The sequence below is a fragment of the Elgaria multicarinata genome, chromosome 2 (assembly GCF_023053635.1).
Source record: "Elgaria multicarinata webbii isolate HBS135686 ecotype San Diego chromosome 2, rElgMul1.1.pri, whole genome shotgun sequence".
Lineage (NCBI taxonomy): Eukaryota > Metazoa > Chordata > Lepidosauria > Squamata > Anguidae > Elgaria > Elgaria multicarinata.
In genome coordinates, this window is record NC_086172.1 from 100,799,401 (window position 1) to 100,819,585 (window position 20,185).

Consider the following 20,185-nt stretch of genomic DNA (forward strand, 5'->3'; position numbering starts at 1 on the left):
ATATAACAGAGAAGATCTGGGATATAACTTTAAATATACTGTCCCATACAAGCCAAGAGACTACTATCACCTTATCAGGATTTTGTGGAGATGTGTGGACCCACCTAAATTCATCCAAGTATCTATCTGGAGTAATGGACATCTTCTGGGAGTCCAAAAATGGATGCAAATAGACTGCCACACACCTGGTCTACATTATTAGTATTTAGTTGTGATAGGAGAACTCATCCAATTCTGCTCTAGCATTAGTTCAGGTTGTGGTGTGATTCAAAATGAATGGTGGAGAAGACACTTAAAATGTAGTGCCTAGTCCAATTCTGTATTGTGCAGATTTCAGAACCCTGTGTTTTCAATGTATTTATTTTAACTCAACTGTTCCTTTGAAACAAGTCACCAACTAAACACAGCAATACCTACTCAGACTTTAGTCCCATTGAGTTCCATGGGGCATACTCCAGGTAAGGGGAGTACAGGATCTCAATCTAAGTGTATTGGGTAACCAAAGCTGTATGAGCATTGCAATAAGCAGGCAACACTCTTGGCCTGCAGAGACACTGTTCAAATGTTAATTACTATAATCAGTGTCAGATTGTTGTGTTCAGGTGTAAATTGCCATCAAATTACTTAGCTTTTGTGAAAAAGCAATTTACATGGTGTTGCTAAACATTGCAAATCAGATAGATCTATCTGTCTGCTATGACAGCTGCAAGAACCCTACTATTAAATTCAGCAATGGTGATCTAAACATATATATATATATATATATATATATATATATATATGAGAGAGAGAGGGAGGCAGGTGCCTGTGGTTTTCCATTACATGAAAAAGACATTAGGTTTGATGATCACCATATATTTTTCAGTTTGCTTCTTGGGCTCATACATGACAAAAAAGAACCAATGCAAAGTAGGTATAGTACCATGTATAATGCTCCACCATTTTTGCCTGTTATGCAAAGCACACATGGATGGAAAAGAGCTAACACTGTACCCATAATCAAGAAAAGGAATAACAATTAGGCAGGCAACTAAACAGTAGTTTGTTGAATGCTTAACTGAATGCTTTGTTAAACTCCAGAATAAATGTATCGCAGTATAGCCGTTGGAATGACAGATTTGAAGGATGAAATTTATCCTTCAGTGAAGGATGAATTTATCGAAGTTAGTTTATACCAAACTAATATGGTTTGTCAATACAAGAAAGAGCAGCCTCACATTTCCTTTCCTTTAACCCTTCTTCTGCACAAGAGAGATCAGAAGCTTCTGTGTCACGTTAGTTTTCTGCTACATTCAAATATTGCAAACTATGGTATGCTCAAAACACAGTTTGTCCACAAACCAGAGTCCCAAACCATTGTTTGATCCTGTGTTCCAGGCAAGCTAGGGTTTGAGGAAATCTAAGTATGGGCCTGTTCAGACAACACACTAAGCCATGGTTAGTCTGCTACTGGTTTTGCAGCAAATAGTTAATAAGCATGTTTAAATCATGATTATGTAGCCACCATGGTTAGGAATGCTTCAGATGGCACACTAAGGCCATAGCTAGACCTAAGGTTTATCCCTGGATCGTCCAGGGGTCAAACCTGTTCATCTAGGCGACACACAGGGGATCCAGTGCTCAGGAAGGGGTGAACCCTGGATGATCCCAGGATAAACCTTAGGTCTAACTGTGGCCCAAGTCACAGTATTTAGCTCAAAATGCTTAACCACCCGTGGCTTAATGTGTTATCTGAACAGGGTCAATAGTTTACTACTAAGAAGTAGGAGCTCCAATCTCCTCTCCTTACACAAGGAAGAGAGAAAGGGAGTTTTACACTTGCACACTCTCATTCTCATACTGACAAATCATTATGGTATTCCTGAAAACCCGGCAGAGGTACCTACCGCAAGCAATGAGCTCTATTTGTGGTAGGTGCCACTGCCCTATTTTGGATATGCCCTCTTCCCCCTCACCCCCTGCATTACAGCCTTTCCCACTCATGAGGGTCCTCTGAAACTCCATATATTTTTGAGTAATTCTGCGGGCTGCAAACTCAACAAACTCCTGCCACCAGCATGATACTGGATGTCCAACCATCTCAACTGAGCCAATGTTAAAAGATATTGCCTTGTCAAACTGCTAAACATTGGCATGGACTGCTGAACATTGGCATAAAACCCACTTTTCCTACATTGCCAAATTTCAAACCAGTCTGCTGAGCTGTGTTGCCTCCCACCTATTTCTGGTTAAAACGGCTGAATGTGATTCAGCCAAGTCACCCTTATACAGCGGCTGTATCTTTTACCCTCCTGAAGTTCACCCGAAGCTGCTTTTTAGATATAAAACACAGCTTTCGATGAGGACGCTCCATAGAAAAAGTGTTAACCTTTGCTCCTGATGAAGGATCCTGGTATCCGAAACATTGAGCTTTTTGAGTTTTTTTAAATACATTTTTTATCTTTTGACAATACCGTTAAAGATTTACCATCCTTCACAGCACCAGATCCAGTCTCTCTTCTAACAACGCTTAGTGGCTCTTTTTCGCCTTTATTCCCATCACCATGTGAAAAGCCTCCACATTTACAGGAGGCTCTCCTCTTCAGACCATAACTCCCCATGAGTGTAGGGCAATGGAAACAGGGGGCAAGGCTGGAGTGCTCCTCTCCTCATGCATTCAGTGTCACCACTAAATAGAATGCATGAGCAGGTAAATGCTTGAACAACAGATAGAATGCCTGAATAGGGCTTACATTTTTGTGAATTCTGTTTTTGACTTCACAAATTATGTTTATTTGGGGTGAATTTGGGGAGAGCTATTGATTTCACCTTTCCGCCTTCTTCCATGAGTCTTGTGGCTGACCCTGCATAAGTCAGCTTCATATGTTCATAAATGGGATAAGACAGGTAGCAGTGCACACACTATACAACAGGTAAAGAACTGGTTAAAGGAAAGAACGTCAAAGACTTGTCTTAAAAGGCAAACTTTCAAACTGGAAGGGAACAGCTAGTGCAGCTTCTCAAAGATCAGTCTTAGGACACATGCTAATCAATATTTCATTAGAGACACTGGGGAGTGAAATAGAAGCAGGCTGATGAAATCTACTGATTACATCAAGGTAGTCCACATTGTTAATACATGGGAGGATTAGGACACTTTGCAGGACAAACTAAGTAGTTATGTAGAAAAATAGAAAACTGCATCAAGTCAAATGTAATGTGACATAACAGCAGGGACAAACTACATATATATTTCTTTGCTTGAGACTTACCAGCTGGGGATGACATTAAGGGCAAGAGATGCAAGTCTTAGCTGATCACGCAGTGACCATATGCCAGTAATATAATGGCTTGGTTATAAATGGATGGCATTTTCCATAGGGATGGATAAATAGCCAATCATTCTATTTGACCTGAGAGATCAACTGGGATCTCTGAGCATGCCAGCAAAATCTTTCCATTTTATCCACCCCAAGAGAACGTTTTCTCAAATCCATACTATCCAATTGCTCATTTCTAATGGCAGCCATCTGTAATGCCTAGAGCTGTGGTAATTTTAACAAACAGAAAGAAAATCCTTCTTAATCCTAAATAGGATAGGATGAATTTTCTTTAGTAACCTATCCAAAGCTTTGCCTGAGAGTTTGTTACTGGACTGGGCTGCAAAGAGAGGGGGGAGGAAGGTAAAATAAGAAAATATTGTTGCTCAGGTGAACTGTTTAAGTAGTTGCATGAGTGGCTATGCTGCAAAAATATAAGTGTGGCTATATTATTGAAATAGGACACATTTGGCTGTGGTTTATTAAATTTATTAAAATGACTGAAAGATCTTGACTGTTCAAAGGTGTTTGGAAAGGAAGGAGGGTTTCCTGTCTGTCACATCTTTTTCTTGATTTGAAGTGTTTTGGATTAAGAATTATTAAAAGAACAATGAAAAGGTGATTGCACTCTAGCTTCAAACCAATTTTATATACATTGGTTCAGGATAGATCTATGTTAACAATCTCTGCATATTTATAAAGATCTATTTTCAAAATCATTGAAATAACACTGCTTGTCCTCTAAAAACGTTTTAGTGAAATAACATTCCACATTTCCAGCTCTTTTTCAGCATTAGCTTAAGTAAGGAGCCTTTAAACCCCTGAGAAGTATGGCAGTAGCAAAAATGAGAAAGCTAATGAAGAAGTGAACATCTCTTTTTAGCTTCTGCATGGCCTACCCAGATGCTTGAACAGCTGGGCTATTTAAAAGATCAAGACCTTCTTGATTTATGATTAATGATGGCTGACCAGATCTGCTGAGTTACGGAACATATAAAAGCAAATCAGCAAGAAAAAGGCCTCAAAGGCCCAAATGGACCCTATTGAGCAGATTCAAACCAGTCATCTAACTGAGAAGTGGATATGCTGACTTTGGAAAGTGCTAAAACCCAACTTGATGGGGAGAATGTTGTAGCCCCCCAAATGTCATCACACATGAAAAGTGACTAGGTGGAAATCTACACTGATGTTATTTAGGGTGACCATATTTGGGAAACCAAAAAAGAGGACACCTAGTGTGTGTGTGGGGAAGCAGCTTTCTGAGTCCTGCAGAAAGTACGTTATTCCCCCGCCACCTTAAAGAACCCGATTGGAGTGGAGGAGGGGAAAGGATTTCATTCTGCACCACCACCATCCATTCCAATTGGGGCCTTTTCTATAATGACCAGGAATGACCTGCTTTCCCCTTTAAGACCTCAATTGGAGCTCGGGGTGGGGGAATGCTGTGCCTCAAGAAAGCATGTAATTCCCTCCTGCCATGCTAATGGCAGCCTTAAAGAGGAAGGTGTGTCATTCCAGGACATTATTGAAAATTATAGAAAATCCCCCCTGACACCATGGAAAGAACAAAAACCAGGACAAATCCGGGGAAATCCTGACAGTTGGTCACCCTATGTTATTCTAACGTTTTGAATGGGCTACTGTGACGCACAGCGTCACGTGACCCTGTATCTCTAACATCGTAAATGAGTTGTACTTACTGGTTCTATTTTGTTGTCCCCTTTCTTGTTGCTTAGTTGTAGCGCGGCTACTGATCCATGTGCCTATTTCTACTGGTAATTTCCCTCTTCCTCTTCTCTGAGAGTAGCAGAGCTGCTGGGTTTGCTCCGCCCACTTCCTGTTCTCCTTCTTTCGCCCCGTTTGCTATCTTATCTGCTACAGCAGTTGTAGCTTCATCACACCAGTGTTATACTGTGCAATCACTGACAATTGCATGCAAAGGACTCAGAAGTTTTCCACCTTAAAATCTGCTTTTATTGTGAAGTACTCCCATGCATCCTGCCTTAATTGTGCTCCTTTTGCAAAAGATTCGCCCTAATTCCGAGCCGCTGCTGTGGGCGTAGGAGCAGGATTTTAAACAAATGCTTATATCTGCATAAGCTTTAAAGACAAAGACACCAAAATCGGCATAGTAATAGATATTAGGGAGCACTTTAAGCATACCAAATTTGAATCGAGTTGGGTCATCTGTTGATTTTTTATGATTTTTTTTAACATTTCCCCCCTCTTTGCAAAGGAGCTCAGGAGCGCTCAAATCACTTCCTGGTAAGCAAAGGATCGCTGTAGCTCCGTGCAGGAAAATTAACACGGGTCTCTGCTACCAGTCCAAAACTCTAACCAGCAGGGCTTAAAAGGTGTGTTTGAAATAATCTCAACAGCTGGGGCTGCCAAAAACAGGCCTCCCTTTCTGCACTGCTAAAACTTCTCAATTTGGTCACCCATCCAAACCCTGACAGACCTAGACCTTCTTAGCTTCAGCAAAGTGGCTGGCTCCTATGCATTCAGGTTATTCCCTGGGACTTATATTAAGATGTTTTGGGAGGGAGTTTGTGTGTGCTTATGACTATTGCCCTGGACTGCTGGCTAGGAATGAGGCAGGAAGTGAGCGGAGCAAACCGAGCAGCTCTGCTTACTCTCAGAAAGGAGGAAGAATGGAAAGGATTGAACAGTGTGCCCTGACGTACCGGTACAGCTAAACATAAGTAACGCTAGTGTGCCCCATGATAGAGAAAGGATATAGAGAACCACGTTAGAAATGGACACTAGCAACGTTATAAGACTAGTGTAGATCTGGCCTAGATCTGCAGTCTTCCTGATTCACATTGATCTATTTATTATAGCCCTATTCAGGTGTTATCAAAGCGTGTTGTTTCAACAGGTAAAGAAAGGGAGCTGGCTAACCTTTCCCTCTTCCCAATGACAGACGTGCAGGGCTAGCAAACTCACCCTGCTCATATTTAAACATCACACTTTAATAATGCCTGAAAAGGGCTAAAGTTAAAAGAATATGAAGAATTTCTTTCTTTCATTTATTGCATGTGTCTTTGTAATAATGTATAAAGTAACACAGATTGTGACTTTAGCAGAATTTCTTTTTCGGATCTTCTCATCTTCATTTTTTGAAGCAATCCTGCGACAGTGTTAATCAAGTGCTCAAGATGCCTGTCCTGACAACGTCCACTTCAGATAACTAACATGGAAACCTTGTACAGATTATTTTAAGAAGCTTAGTGGATAGGCTTTTGTTCTGTTCTACTATTTTTGAAGGGCAATTTTATTTTATTTTATATAAAAAAGTGATGTTAACTTTTACAGAATTGCTCTTTTTTAGTCATTCCTTTCAGTTGCTGTATTGTTCTTCTGGCATGCATTAGCACCTGGCTCTTTCAAAAAGCCAAGAAAATCTTTTCATTCTGATGACCATCCTTCTTGTAAGACAACAAAGTAATTCAAAACCCCACTGAAAACAGAGCAGAAAACACATTTTATTTATTTGTTTCATTTCATTTCTATACCACCCAATAACTGAAGCTCTCTGGGCAGAGCACTTACGAACAATTTTGCCCCTGTAAACTGCAGCCCCCCATTACAGTAAATAGCTGGGAGGGCATTGGGAAGCATTGCTCTCAGTCTTATTTTGCTTTGTGGCATCATCAGGTACACATGTCTGATTAACCGTGTGGTGTTTCCAGAATGCCTGTTCAAAGGGTCAGCAGGGCTTTCTGCCCTCACTCTGAACTGCCTTCCTGATGTTATCATATAGTCAAATCCGACGGATTTCATGATGTAGCATCATTAAACTGCATACTTAATCTCACACTGAGAACATTCCCTTGTGTTTCACAGCTGAACAATGTAGGGGATGGGGTAGAGATGCAAGTACTATTATTGATAGTATTATTGATATGAGAGGGTGAGTTGCCTCTTGAACCATTGCTGGGTTAGCTGATGAGAACAGAGGAAGTTGCCTTATACTGACTCAGACCCTTGGTCTGTCTAGCTCAGTGGTTCTCCAGGGCTACAGGTTGGACTCTTATCTGGAGATGATGGGGATTGAACCTGGGATCATCTGCATGCAAAGCAGCTGCTCTGGCACTGAGCTCCGCACCCACCTGCCCCGCCCCGAGAAGGTGCCTCAGCTCCGTATGACTCTGCTCTGCTTGCTGCACTCCAGATACCAGTGAAGCCACAACAGCACAAATCTCCATTGGCACTGCTGCAGCTAAACATGCCAATGGGGGATGGGCTGCCTGCCAGTGTTTTCTTTTCTTCTGTTTTAACTTCTAACTTCATGCACAAAACTGCTTGGAAAGTGGTGGCTTCGTATCATGCTGTGAGTCATAGCATCAGCCTAATACAGCATTTACAAACTCTCCCTTTTCATCCAGCGATTGGCACACAGGACAACAATAATGCAAGACTACACATTAGTGAAGTTGATACATAAATCTTTCATAAATGCAGGCATTATGGCCAGGTGTTAACTCCGCAAAGAGCACTTAATAGAGTGTTTGCAGGTGGAAGGACAATGAGTTCTGTTTTAATGCCAAAAAATATGAATTTAGCTATTCACAAAAAACTTTTGAAATATTCATCTGCCAATTAAAATGCTGATTTCAGCTTCTAAGCCATATAATAAAACTAATTATATAGCTTAATAATTATCCCTCTGCTGAGATCCATGAGGCGTTTGGAGAGATTTAGAAAATTCCATTTTCTGCCAACTCTCATCCGAGTTCAAAATTCTTGCCTACTTTAGCAAAGCGAAGGCAGTTTTTGACTTGCTGGTCTGACGGTGGAAACACAGTTAGGCCTGGAGTCCAGACCCTTGTAAAAATGTCCTTTTCTTGCCAGTGCTGGGAAGCTAATTGGATATTAGCCGCAATAGGACATTAATGGTGGGAATGCGCCCAACTGTGGAAAGAAGAAAATAACCCTTTTTTATTGTAAGGGAGAAATTATAATTAAGTTACAGGAAATGAGCCACACTAATTTGTACTTGCTAACATCTGTGTGATGGCTCGCTCTAAAACTTTTTCTACTCTTCTCCCTACTCTTCTCTTCAAATGAGAAGAATATTCTTACTGGCCTGCTGGATTGAAATTCATAAAGTGATGGCTTCAAATATTATCATTTCATAATATTTCCCTGTTATTCGTTGCTTTTTATTTTGTTTATTTTATTTATTACATTTCTCTACTGCCCAATAACCAACACTCTCTTTTATTGCTTGTTTTGTCCTAAGTCCATCCTGATTTGGAAAAAAAAAGTATTGCTGAACTTTTTTTGGAACTCGTCGCTTTCTCCATATTTCCCTGGAACTGCTAGAGAAGGAAAAGGGGATTGCAAATGAAACCCCCACAACTCTCAGCAGTTTAGCAACAAAAGGAAAACCTGGAGCCAAGTTTCAGATGTGAAAGTGTGGGATGTTCTTGCATGCAGAGCAAGTGCATTCCCTTATCAGATCCTTAAGAAGAAAATGAAGGGAATTCTCATACAGGGAGTTATACGCAGACAGAATGAATCTCTGTCTCAGGATCTGCTTCCCATTGAATGGCGCTTTGCTCATCCCCAAAGGCTCACCTCTCTGTCATCCACCTCTTTCTCTTCCAAAAATTATGTTTTGTGCACATTTCTCCTAATGCATGCATTTTAATCCAATTTTTGCAAGCCATTTCCCTCTATTTTAAGGGCTGCCAGAGAACAATTGGCCATTTAAAGATGTCTCCTATCTGTCCAGTTCATAAGAACCATAAGAAGGGAGAGCAGAGGACTTCAAGTTGCCAAACAGCAGTAAGCACCCGGAAAATGTACTGAGAAGGCATACAGCTCACCTGGTCTTCCCCACTATAGTGAGATGTCTTATATATTTTTTTTAAATTGTCAACATTTAAAACATATAAACATATGTTAGCTTACACAATTTTAATGCAAAACTTGTCCCCTTTTGTCCTCTTCTTGGTGATATATTTCCTCCTTTTTAAGGAGCTTCAATGGCCACTCTCATTCTGTGTGCAGAAGTGCAAGATTTGCCACCACTGCTTGGCAAATCTCAACACTGGAGAAAATTCTGGTTCCAAATCAAGTATCTTTCAGGGGCTGCTCTATATGATATTTGCTTTATATGATACTTAAGGCACCTTTCCTTGAGCAACTTCTTCACTGAGCCCGAACATATGAGGCTCAAGAGACTTTTCTGCTCTCATGTCTCCTTAGGGATCCTCTTTTTAAAAAAGGAACTGGAAAACAGACTCTTCTGTTCCTTTCCTTACACACACACGTGCGCACACGCACACACACACACACACTCTCCATAATTAGATGTTATAAGAAAAGGTTTGATGCCAAAGCCCACAGCTTCATGTCCAGTTTTCTCTATCACGCTAAGTAATGTACTGGACAATTTATGCCACCTCCTGATGTCAGGTGCCCCATTGTATAGAGGACAGCCCTCTTTTTGAAGAGCTGTCAATGGGCTGCCCTCTACATATTTATTTATTTTATTTTTATTTATTACATTTTTTATACTGCCCATCAGCTGCAGCTCTCTGAATAGTGCACAATTAAAAACCATAAAATACAACAAATATGAATTTAAAACATTAAAAAGTTTAAAAGACAATATAAAACCAGCTACATTAAAGACCAGGGAAAGCTTGTGTAAAAAGGTATATCTTCAGGAAGGGTTTAAAAGATATTGTGTTTTCCGCCTCCCAAACCGCATGAGGCAGGGCCCTCCAGAGAAGGTGCCACCACAGAGAAGGCCCGTCGCTGAGGTTCTTCATGGTGGCAGCTGACATCAGGAGGTAAAAGCATCATCTATTTGAAGGGCACTCCAGTCCAAGTCCAGTTTAAGGGCATACAACTTTAAGAATGGCAAGCCGGGCTCCTGAAGTTTCCTATCAATAGTTAGCCCCTGGACTAGCACAGCACTCACCTGGTCACTGTCTTCCCCAGTAGGGTGAGATGCATTGCATTTCTTTCTGTTTAAATTCCAGGCATTGTGTCTAAATTTGCACCTATACAAATAAATTAGCATATGCACCTTTTATTTAAATCTTCTTTTCAGCTGAGGAATTTCCTCTTTACTGGTGATGCCTAAATGGCCAACCTATGATGTCATTAGGCTTAGCAGTTCCCCACCCATTCCCTGTGGCGCACGACAGCGACTGATGTGAAGCTGGGAAATCAAATGCACAGCTTGATAGGATCAGAACACAGGTATGTTGCAGAGGGGGAAGGAGACTTGGGGGCTGCCCTTTTGAGTGGCCACCCCAGTTTTCATTTTACATATGAAATGTAAAATGAAACACCTTTACATAGGTGTAAAGCTATCCAGATAGACTGATATTAAGAACATAATACATATTCACCATCTTTAATATGCTCAATGTGCTTATATGTTCTGTGTTAGCAGAAAAGGAACTTACAAATAAGGGCCAATGAGGTTATTTTCAGTATCTGTTTCCTAGTGGATCTCCAGAAATAGTCTTTGATACATATTTTTTTTCTAAAATGCTTAAGGACATGTCACGGAATTGTGTTTGTAATGATAAATCTCTAAGAATAATAATCCTATTTCAATTTTGCGAACTCCACATTATTAACTGTGAACAATATTGTTATCGCCAACAACAATGCATTAATTTTTTTTTCTGCTCAAAACACTATGCCAAACAATTTCAGCAAACATTCAACTGTATGACTCGATATTCATTTCTGTGAAATAATGAAATGATCCAGGATTTTCAGAAACATCATAGGCATAATAAAAGTGGAGATTATATATTTTATGGGATTGCATCTGCTGGAGTGATTGCACAAGTTATATACTCTTCACTGAGCAAAAAATAAATGGACTCAGAGGATTTTTGTTTTGCCCAAAACACTGTCTATATGAAGAAGTTGATGCTTTCCACATCATTTACCAGCCACAAATGAAAAAAAAATAAAAGAAAAGAATGTAGCTTTCATCAAACAATATGAGACAGTGAGAGAATTGGGATGAGAATATACTTGTTGGAATATGAGGTTGGATCAAAATATGTCCTTCCTCTTCTGCTCACTGAAAGCCTCTTCTACTCACAGAAGTGATGTGATTAACTTAGCAGAAGTTAGCATTGCATGAGAAAAGTGACTCCCGATTCACCAAGAACCAAAACCCTTGAAAACATGGGTGGAGCAATAGAGGCACCTGGCCCAAGTGTAGTCTGATGCAAAATGGGCATCAAAAGTCATGAAAGATCCTAGCAGTTATTAAAATAACAATACATTATTTCTCATTTTATTTTTCAGCATCACATAATTAGGTGCATTTTCATGGTGCCTCGTGAAAACTGGGGATCGACTTTCCAGAGGCTTAGTCCAGGCAGCAGACCAGGCAGAGTCATGCCATTGCAGCACTTCACTGTCCAATGAATGCTGCTGGGAGAAGAAAACATCTGAAATGTATGACTAGGGTCAGTTTGCTTCTGATTGGACAGCAGCCGCCGCCAGCTGTGTTTGTGTATGACAGCGGGAGCAATTTCTCTGTGTGAAGGAGTGCTTGCCTCAAGGAAAGGTCTCCTCAGGAGAAAGTGATTCCTCACAAGTAGGGCTCTGGAAGGGGAGCTTCGATTGCTGCAGCCAAGCTCTGGGTGGGGACCAGCAGGCTTTGAGCTTAAAATAGGGTGACCATCTGTATCTCTTTTGTACTAGAGTGACCAGATACAAAAGAGGGCAGGGCTCCTGCAGCTTTAACTGTTGTGATGAAGACGGAATTTCACCAGGTGCTGCATATATATAAATGACACTTGCTGAAATTCCCTTTTCTATACAACTGTTAAAGATACAGAAGCTTTGTCCTCCTTTTCATATGGTAACTCTAGTAAAAGCCTTCACTGGAAACCCAGCCAGGATTGGAATAACATCATCCAGCCAGCCTCTGTGCCATGTACCTTGCCTCCTGTACTGTGCCCTGTGATTGATGCTGTGGTTCCTGACCCTTTTGACTGCCAAATGACCCTGCTTCCGGACTGTATTTGCCCTCCTGCTTGTTATCAGGACCACTCCTCTGCTGCCTGATCCTCTTCATCATCTGACTGATTGGCAGTGTTCTAACTTATGCCTGGTTTTAGACCACCTCTGTTGGAGCCTGAACACCACTGGATAACCACAAGTAGGCTTGCATGTTTGCTGACTGCACACTGCAGTTAAAGTTTGCCACAGTCAAAGCAGGACATCCTAGATCTTGTCAATCATTGCGCTTAGAGGCAAGGTACAGGGACAAATCCTGTTTTATATTTTTAGTATCATGTGTCCCTAAAGATACTTTTTACTGTGTGTGATGTTGGTTCCAGGAGGGTAGGGGATGTAGAACAATGAACTTCCTTTGGGTATAGAATTGGCAAGTTACAGTACCAATTGGAAAGTTGTAGACCCTTCAATGGCATTTTTTTTTAAAAAAAAGGTGGCTCATACAGCACTGAAGATACAATGGATTATATCCAATGGTGCCATTCCACTAGCGCAAAGCTTGTACTACTCACAGAAATCCTATTTTGATAGGTGCACAAGTGTTAAATCCAATACTTTGGATTTAACATAAATCATTGCACAAGGCATTCCACCTCTCATTAGGACTTCATTAGCGCTAGTCATTCTGCTAGCAGTTGTGCAACCATTCGTAAAACAATGCCAACTCTTGTCATTTCTCCACTACACAATGTTGGATATAACCCAACGGAACAAAAGAGGACTGAGATTATTTTTTCCCCTTCTGACGAAGATTCCAAAGTACAGTAGGATTCAATAAGAGTTAGTTTAACAACTGGAAATAAGCTTCCTAGCAGTGCAGATACAATAATATCCCTGGACCTGAAATTAGTATTTTTTTATTGGGGGGCTGTTGTTTATGCACCATTAGAAAACATACAACAGCCACAAGATCAATGTTTTCTTTTAAAACTCAAAGGTTCCAGTTCACATCAGCACAAATTGCTGTTCACTAAAGTATATGTTCTAGACCCTTACCTGGGAGTAAGCTCCAGTGACGTAAGTGGGACTTATTTCAAATGATGATGGTTGGATTTGAGCTGCCTAAGTATCAAAATGTCAGCACGCTAAATCATCTTTGCTAGTCTAGACAGAGGAGCAAGCAGGAAAATAGACAAACCACTGGACAAAGTCAACACTGCAAAATATTTGAGCTGGACTGTATTTGTTATGAATAATTGCATACCAAGGCCAACCTCTGATCTCTTGTATCCTATTTGACAAAACAATGAAGGCTGCAATCATACGTGTGCTTAACTTGGAAGTAAGTTCCATTGACCTCAGTGGTGCTTACTTCTAAGTAAATATGCAGAGAGTTTGATTAAAAATGTATAAGAATGTAGTGACACTTCATTGAACTCTCGAGTCAACTTAAAGTTCATGCTCCAAAGGGTGGGAGGGATACATTTCACATATAAATCTGCTCCTTAGCTACAGCTACAAAACTTATACTGTACCTGCAACTACAGAAATACCATCGTTTTCACAAATAGATGCTGCTGCTTGTATAACTTATTTCCTGCTGAGAAATCAACATTCATTGAGAATCACTGCAGCCACTGTTCAAGAACCAGCTCCTCACCTGAAAGGTCCCTGCGTGGTCTTCTTCTTTGTCTCCTTCTTTGCCTTCTTTCAAAGCAATCAGTGTGAATCCACGAAAATAGGCTGGAGTAGCAGCAGAAAGTGTTACTGTGGGGGAAAGGCAGAAAAAGAAAAGGACCTTTGAGATGAACTTGTTTCTCTATCGCTTTTCAACTCAATACCTTGGCCAGTGTAGGCTCCAAGGTTTGGGGGGGCCCCTCAGGGATGGAAAAGGCAGGACATGCAAGCTGAACAATTCTGTTAGGCTGCATCTGATCTTCTTGGATACTCTGTGCAAAATGGAAATGGTTGTACTGTTAGGATGGTGGATGCTGTGCTGATTTTGTGGCCTAGGCAAATCCGACACAGAAGCCAGCCCTTAATACATTCTGGAGTTGTTGTTGTTGAAAGGAGAACTAATAATCTATTTATCAGTCTAATAGAAAGTAGGCATAGATGCATTTATGCATCCAGCTGGGGAAGGGAAACCCTTCAGTCTTTGTGTGACATTCAATGTTTCACAAGCCAACAAATACATGTGCAATGGAACCTCTCCTTCCTCTCCAGCCCCTGCCCTCCCAGATCTGTTCCAAAGATTCCCTCCAGAGCAGATTTGGGGATCTTCAGGCTCAAGGGGCAACTGGTCCGCCAGCAGTGTTTCTGCTGATGGTAGATGTGCACAGTTGGATGCGACCTTTTACATGTAAGTCTGCTGTTACTGAGGTTGCTTTAGGATTCTCATTCATATGCAGTGCTTTCATGGGCACTTTTTCAACCTTGGCTCTAAGCCCTGTTTGAATGTGTGCATTGATGGATAGTTGTATGAGTAAGTTTGCTACCCTCATTCACAGCACTGGCATTCCTGAAATATGTGATTTCCTCCCCCCATTGCCCCCCAAACAATATTTGGATTTTAAACCTTATGTCTGATCACATAGCCATATCAGCTTCCATCCAGTTGTATAAAATCCATAAATCGGGATCAGCGCTGTAGTGGATCTTTTCCAGAATCCTGTTAGTGACAGGACCCTTAGAGTGGAATTCTATATGCCCTCACTGCTCAGAAGAGGTTTCCATGATACCTATGCCCAACTGGGCTGAAGCCAACAAGGTGGGAAGTGCAGCATTGGTGATCTCCATCTCCCTATTCCCCGTCTTTGGCAATTTTGCTAGATGGGCTTTTCAGCTTTTCAGCCCATCTAACAAAGGAACCTCAAAGGTGGAAGGAAAGAGGCTGGAGAGGCTTAGGGGATCTCATTATCCTGGCCTCTTTAGTCTCCTCCCCTCCCTGCCCACAGGAATACCTCTTTCTTTCTCTCCAAGGTCACTTTTTCAAGTTGGAGGGAAACTGGTGCAGTTCTTTGTGTGCCAGCTACGAAGGGGTAAGGAAGGGGGGATCTGATCTCCAACTCCCCCTTTCTGAGGTCAGAGCACTGTCACTGACCTTGTAAAGGTTTTGTGTGTGTGTGTGTGTGTGTGTGTGTGTGTGTTGTTGTTGTTGTTGTTGTTGTTGTTTAGCAATCTGATGGACCATAGGATTGCTGTCTTAGATTATTTAGTGAGAGCAAGCAAATGAAAGATTTGGATTAGTATCCAATGGTGTCCCAGTAATCACTCTAATGATGTTGCACTAGCAAAAACCAACCCCTGTGCAATGTGACTAGGGCAGTGAGAAAAAGTGGCAATTTGGCACTGAAATTCAGCAGTAGCAGCAAATCACTGCTTTTTTCCTATTGCACAAGCATTTGTTTATGCTACCATAATGTCAATAGCACTTGAGGGAGTGAGCCATTGGATCCTTCCCTTGGAGATATCCATTGGTGGATGTTCTCCAACTTCTTGCAGAAGGAACTATACGAAACATGGTGAATATTTAAGTCTTTGTATCATTTAACAGACCTCAGTATGATAATTCTCAATTCTGCTAGTCATGAGAAACACAAGGCAGAGCATTCATACAGAGATTAGATTGTGAAGACCTTTCTATTCTCCCAGGCATTTAGAAACACACACACTGCTTGAGTGCTTTTATTATGCTGCTGGTTTTAATTTGGTTTTATGATGCTGTAATAGTTTTATTCTTTGCTGCTGGTTTTATCTTGATTTTATTCTGCTTTATTTTTTATTTTGTTTTAATGTTTGTTTGTACTTTATTTTTAATGTATTGTACATCGTCCAGAGATCTTCAGTTACTGCCCAGTTTAAAAGCACCATAAATAAATAAATTGTGCAAACATGGACCAAAACAGGGACTGATAAGCTACCAGGGGTTATTGTGATGTCAAATACAGTATGTTTACCGCAGAGTGGGTTAATGTGTTGTATGAATGCAGCACATTTTCCACAGGATGGGTGATCGTGTTGTCTGAGTGCAGCACATTTTTCTGCAGGGTGACTTATAAACCATGCAGTGTGGTTTCTTTTTCTCAAAAAAAGCCACCTTGAGGACCCATGTCTTGTTGTTAGGTTATTCAAGGTGATTAACAAGCTACGCTGCATGGTTAATGAACAACCCCGTGGAAAATACGCTGTGTTCAGACAACATGATAGTTCAACAACAAGCCACACTGGGTGGGGTAGCATGTTGTGTGAACCCAGCCCTAGTGATATGCTCTCTTATGTACTTTGCAGATACATTACTGTCCTTTTAGAAATGGGGCCTATTGAAAGTAAACTTTTTGTTAACTGCCTTATTTGACAGCAGTATTGGCAGCTGAAGAAGTAGACTGCCACCTACAAATGCTTATGCTGTATTAAATTTAGTTTCATTAAGAAGTGTTGTTTGATGCTGACTTTAAATAACTACCCAGAGGTTAACAAAGATGCCTCAGTATATGAAAATAAAAAGTGTCTTGTTGTGAGAAATTAGCTGTGAGGAAGTGCATTTCATTGTTTCACCACAATGAATATGCATCGGGGAGCTCATTTTGGTGTAAATGGCAGGCACAGGAGTAGGAGGATCTTGGTTCTCACTGTGTTTTTGAAGTGAAATTCATTCTCTCTTGTTTCCACATAAGCTTGTGATTATTATTTAAAAACAAACAAAATCAATATAGAAATGTGTACTTTTTGTATGAGGATTTTTCCTTATACATGCACACCGTTTTTTGTGCGTTTTAGATGTGTGCATTTTAAGAAGTACTTCACACTGCTGGAATGCTATCTTGCGTGCACCTTTCCCTAATGTGCACATTTTTGTGAGTATTTTCCCTTTTCTTAGAAATGCAGATTTCAGAACACAATGCTCTCTGAAAAACTTGAGACTTGAAAATTAAATAAATCTGTAAAAACAGAAACCTCAACAGGGCAAATTTCTTATCCTAAGCAGATGATAATGATCAAATTTTAAAAAGCAGTAGTAAGTAATGTACTGCTGAATGCCTATGTGTAGTGTTACAGGTTTGGTTTTCTTGGAATCCCAGGAAGACCGTCTGTCGCATCTTAATAATAATTTTTCCTACCATTTATATACTTTACAGAGTTCAAGGGACTTCATATGCATTAGCTTGTAATCCTTACAAGAATTTTGTAATAGAGGTCAGTATTGTTATCCACATAATTCAGATGGGGGCGGTGGCTGAGAATGGCTGTCCAAAAGCCATGGAGCAAATCCATGATGGAGGAAATATTTTTCTAATATAATGCATTTTGGAAGAGCCATCCCACCCCACACCCCCAAAGAAGGATATGGATCCTTCTCCTGGGCTCACCTTTTCTCCAATCATTTGGTGGTTTCCCGGCTCTGGTGCAATTTTTCCCAATTCTAAAAGATTGAAAGGCCTCTCCCAAGGCTTAGTTGCTGGGAACCAGAGCTTTAAACTAAAAGATGCTGGTACATTTTGGGGTTTTATGCATTTTCTCTCACACGCACCGAATTCAGCTCTGCCCACCACTGGAATGCACCCCTCAAGGGTTTCTCCAAAATGGAATTTGACCCTCAAGCTAAAAGAGGTTCTGCACCTCCGCCCTATAAAAATTAGGAGAAGTGATGTCAATTACAGACAAAAGGTCTACTGTTCTTTTCCCTAGTTCTTATTTCCTAAAAGTGATTAGGTACAATCCACACAAAGTTAAGGATGTTTAGGGTCAAACTAGCAGTGTGCAACTTTGCATCTGGGAGAGGGGAGCTGATACCATTAATTTTATTTTCAATGCAGCATTTCAAACATTTAATTGTTTCCCAGTGTAAGAGAGAGTTGGTAGAAGGAGTGTTCTTTATTACTGGATTGTGCTAGTGCAGCTTAATTTGTTTGTTTTTCCCAGAGTATCTTACCCAGCTCTTCTCCATTCCATTTCTTAGTCTTCCCTTTCCCTTAAATGTTTTGCTTTGTTTACTGCTTGTTCTTTGGCTCCTCCCCTGCCCTTCTAAATTAATACTCCTTCCCTTCCCATTTTTCAACTCTTCATCTACAAAGCAACACATACAGAGTCTAATATATACTGTGGGGTAAAGAGCTACACTCACAAAGAAGTTTTTCCCCTTGTGTACATTAAATGACCATAAGGAGAATATTTATTTATTTATTTAAAACATTTGTATCCTGCCCTATATCATTAAGATCTCAGGGCGGCATACAGATCAATCTAGGCTATATGCATGGTTGTTGTTTTTAACGTTTGCTTTATCTTACCTTTCCTTTTACATATGGGGGGTGGGAAGGCTGCCAAAATGATCAGGGAGTGGAAATAACTCCTCTATAAGGAAAGTTTTCAATGTTTAGGCCGTTTAATTTAGAAGAAAGGCAAAAAAAAGGGAGGTTTATAAAAATTATATGGAGCAGAGGAAAAGGAGCAGTGCAATAAGCTCCACTGAGTTCAGTGTGACTTATTCCCAGAGCATGTGTCTTGCAGACAAAGAGAGGTTTAACTTTTTTTCTTCACTTAATGAGAAGAGTCTCACATCATCCAGTGAAGCTGAGTAGTGGCAGATTCAGGACAGACAAAAGGAAAGTACTAGGGGAGAGGGGGTTATTTTTCACTTCAAAAAACCTACACCAGAGATTAGTGATAATGATCTCCTAATTGTCACCTTAAACACCTTCTGATTAGGATTTCTAATCCCCTGTGTGGCTTGGCAGTTTTTTTTGTTTTTGTTTTTTTACCTTTTGTTTTAGTTTTTGAGAAAATAAAACTTCATGCATGGCTAGCACAAAAGCCACTGGACCTAATTCTATTTTTATTTATTTATTTATTTATTTTATTACATTTTTATACCGCCCAATAGCCGAAGCTCTCTGGGCGGTTCTCTGAAATTTGGCAGGTTCAGTCACCTCCTTAGCAGTTGCCACATCCCCAAGTTCCATGCACTTATGTGGAACCACATTTTTTTACCTGTGGCTAGCACAAAAGTCCCCTTGACCTAGCTGTTTGAAATTTGGCAGGTTCAATCACCTCCATAGTGGCTGCCAAGTCTCCAAATATCTTGTATTTATCATAAAAACTAAGAAGTTATGGCCATTTCTGTTTTCTAATGCCAATCAATGGGGAAACTAAAATCTGAATAATTTGGATTTCTGAATCTTGTTTCATATTCAGAGTCTGAAGTGGGTTGGATCAGATCCAAATTAGACTGAAGTGGATTGGAGCCAAATCCAAACCTCCAAATCTGCCTCCAAGGCAGGTTGGGAGGTCCATGCACAGCACTACTAGAAAGCTACTGCAAGGCAGTGCTGACAATACTTGACCAGATGGACAAATGGTCAGAGTCTGTATATGGCAGCTTTTAGTGTTATCTTTCTGGTTGTCCAGTGGATGGATACTTGCTTGCATTACCAGAGAATTGGAAGTTAGTTCATTAAGGGGCTACTTAATGGAGAAGAGGAATTGATTAGATGTGGAGAGACTGTCTCCTACTGCTTAGCCCTAAACCAGATTGCCAACCAATCTGTCAGCCAATGCGGCACGGGAGAAACTGTTTAGCAGAACCACACTTGATGCTGAACTGCCTCATCTTGAGAGCCAGCAGGGTTCTTTCTAGATATCTGCAATTTATCAAATTCATGATCAGCACCACCGGCCAAGGAATTGGCATAAATGTTTATTCATGTAAATCTGAACCAATAACGATCAAACTAATAAAAAGTGGCATATAATGAAAACAAATGCAATCATAGCAGAAGCTAAACTCAACAAATAGAATTTGTATGTTCTGCTGGTGGTTCATTAGGTCAATATCCATTTCCATCCTGTCTTGTATAAATCATTTCTTATTGAGTGGAATACATACTTGCTCCCCCTACAGATAAATGAGATGGGACCATAGTTCAGCATAT

The 20,185-nt window shown here is 40.5% G+C and overlaps 1 protein-coding gene across 3 annotated transcripts in view; it reads right to left on the reverse strand.

Annotated features, from left to right (window-relative positions):
- SPON1 (spondin 1) overlaps positions 1-20,185 on the reverse strand; it is a 337,890-nt gene that overhangs the window by 305,906 nt on the left and 11,799 nt on the right. For all 3 annotated transcript variants that reach the window (XM_063117312.1, XM_063117310.1, XM_063117313.1), the window contains one exon: positions 13,915-14,021. In XM_063117312.1, the coding sequence (XP_062973382.1) occupies positions 13,915-14,021 (107 nt within the window). The remainder of the gene's footprint in view (positions 1-13,914; positions 14,022-20,185) is intronic.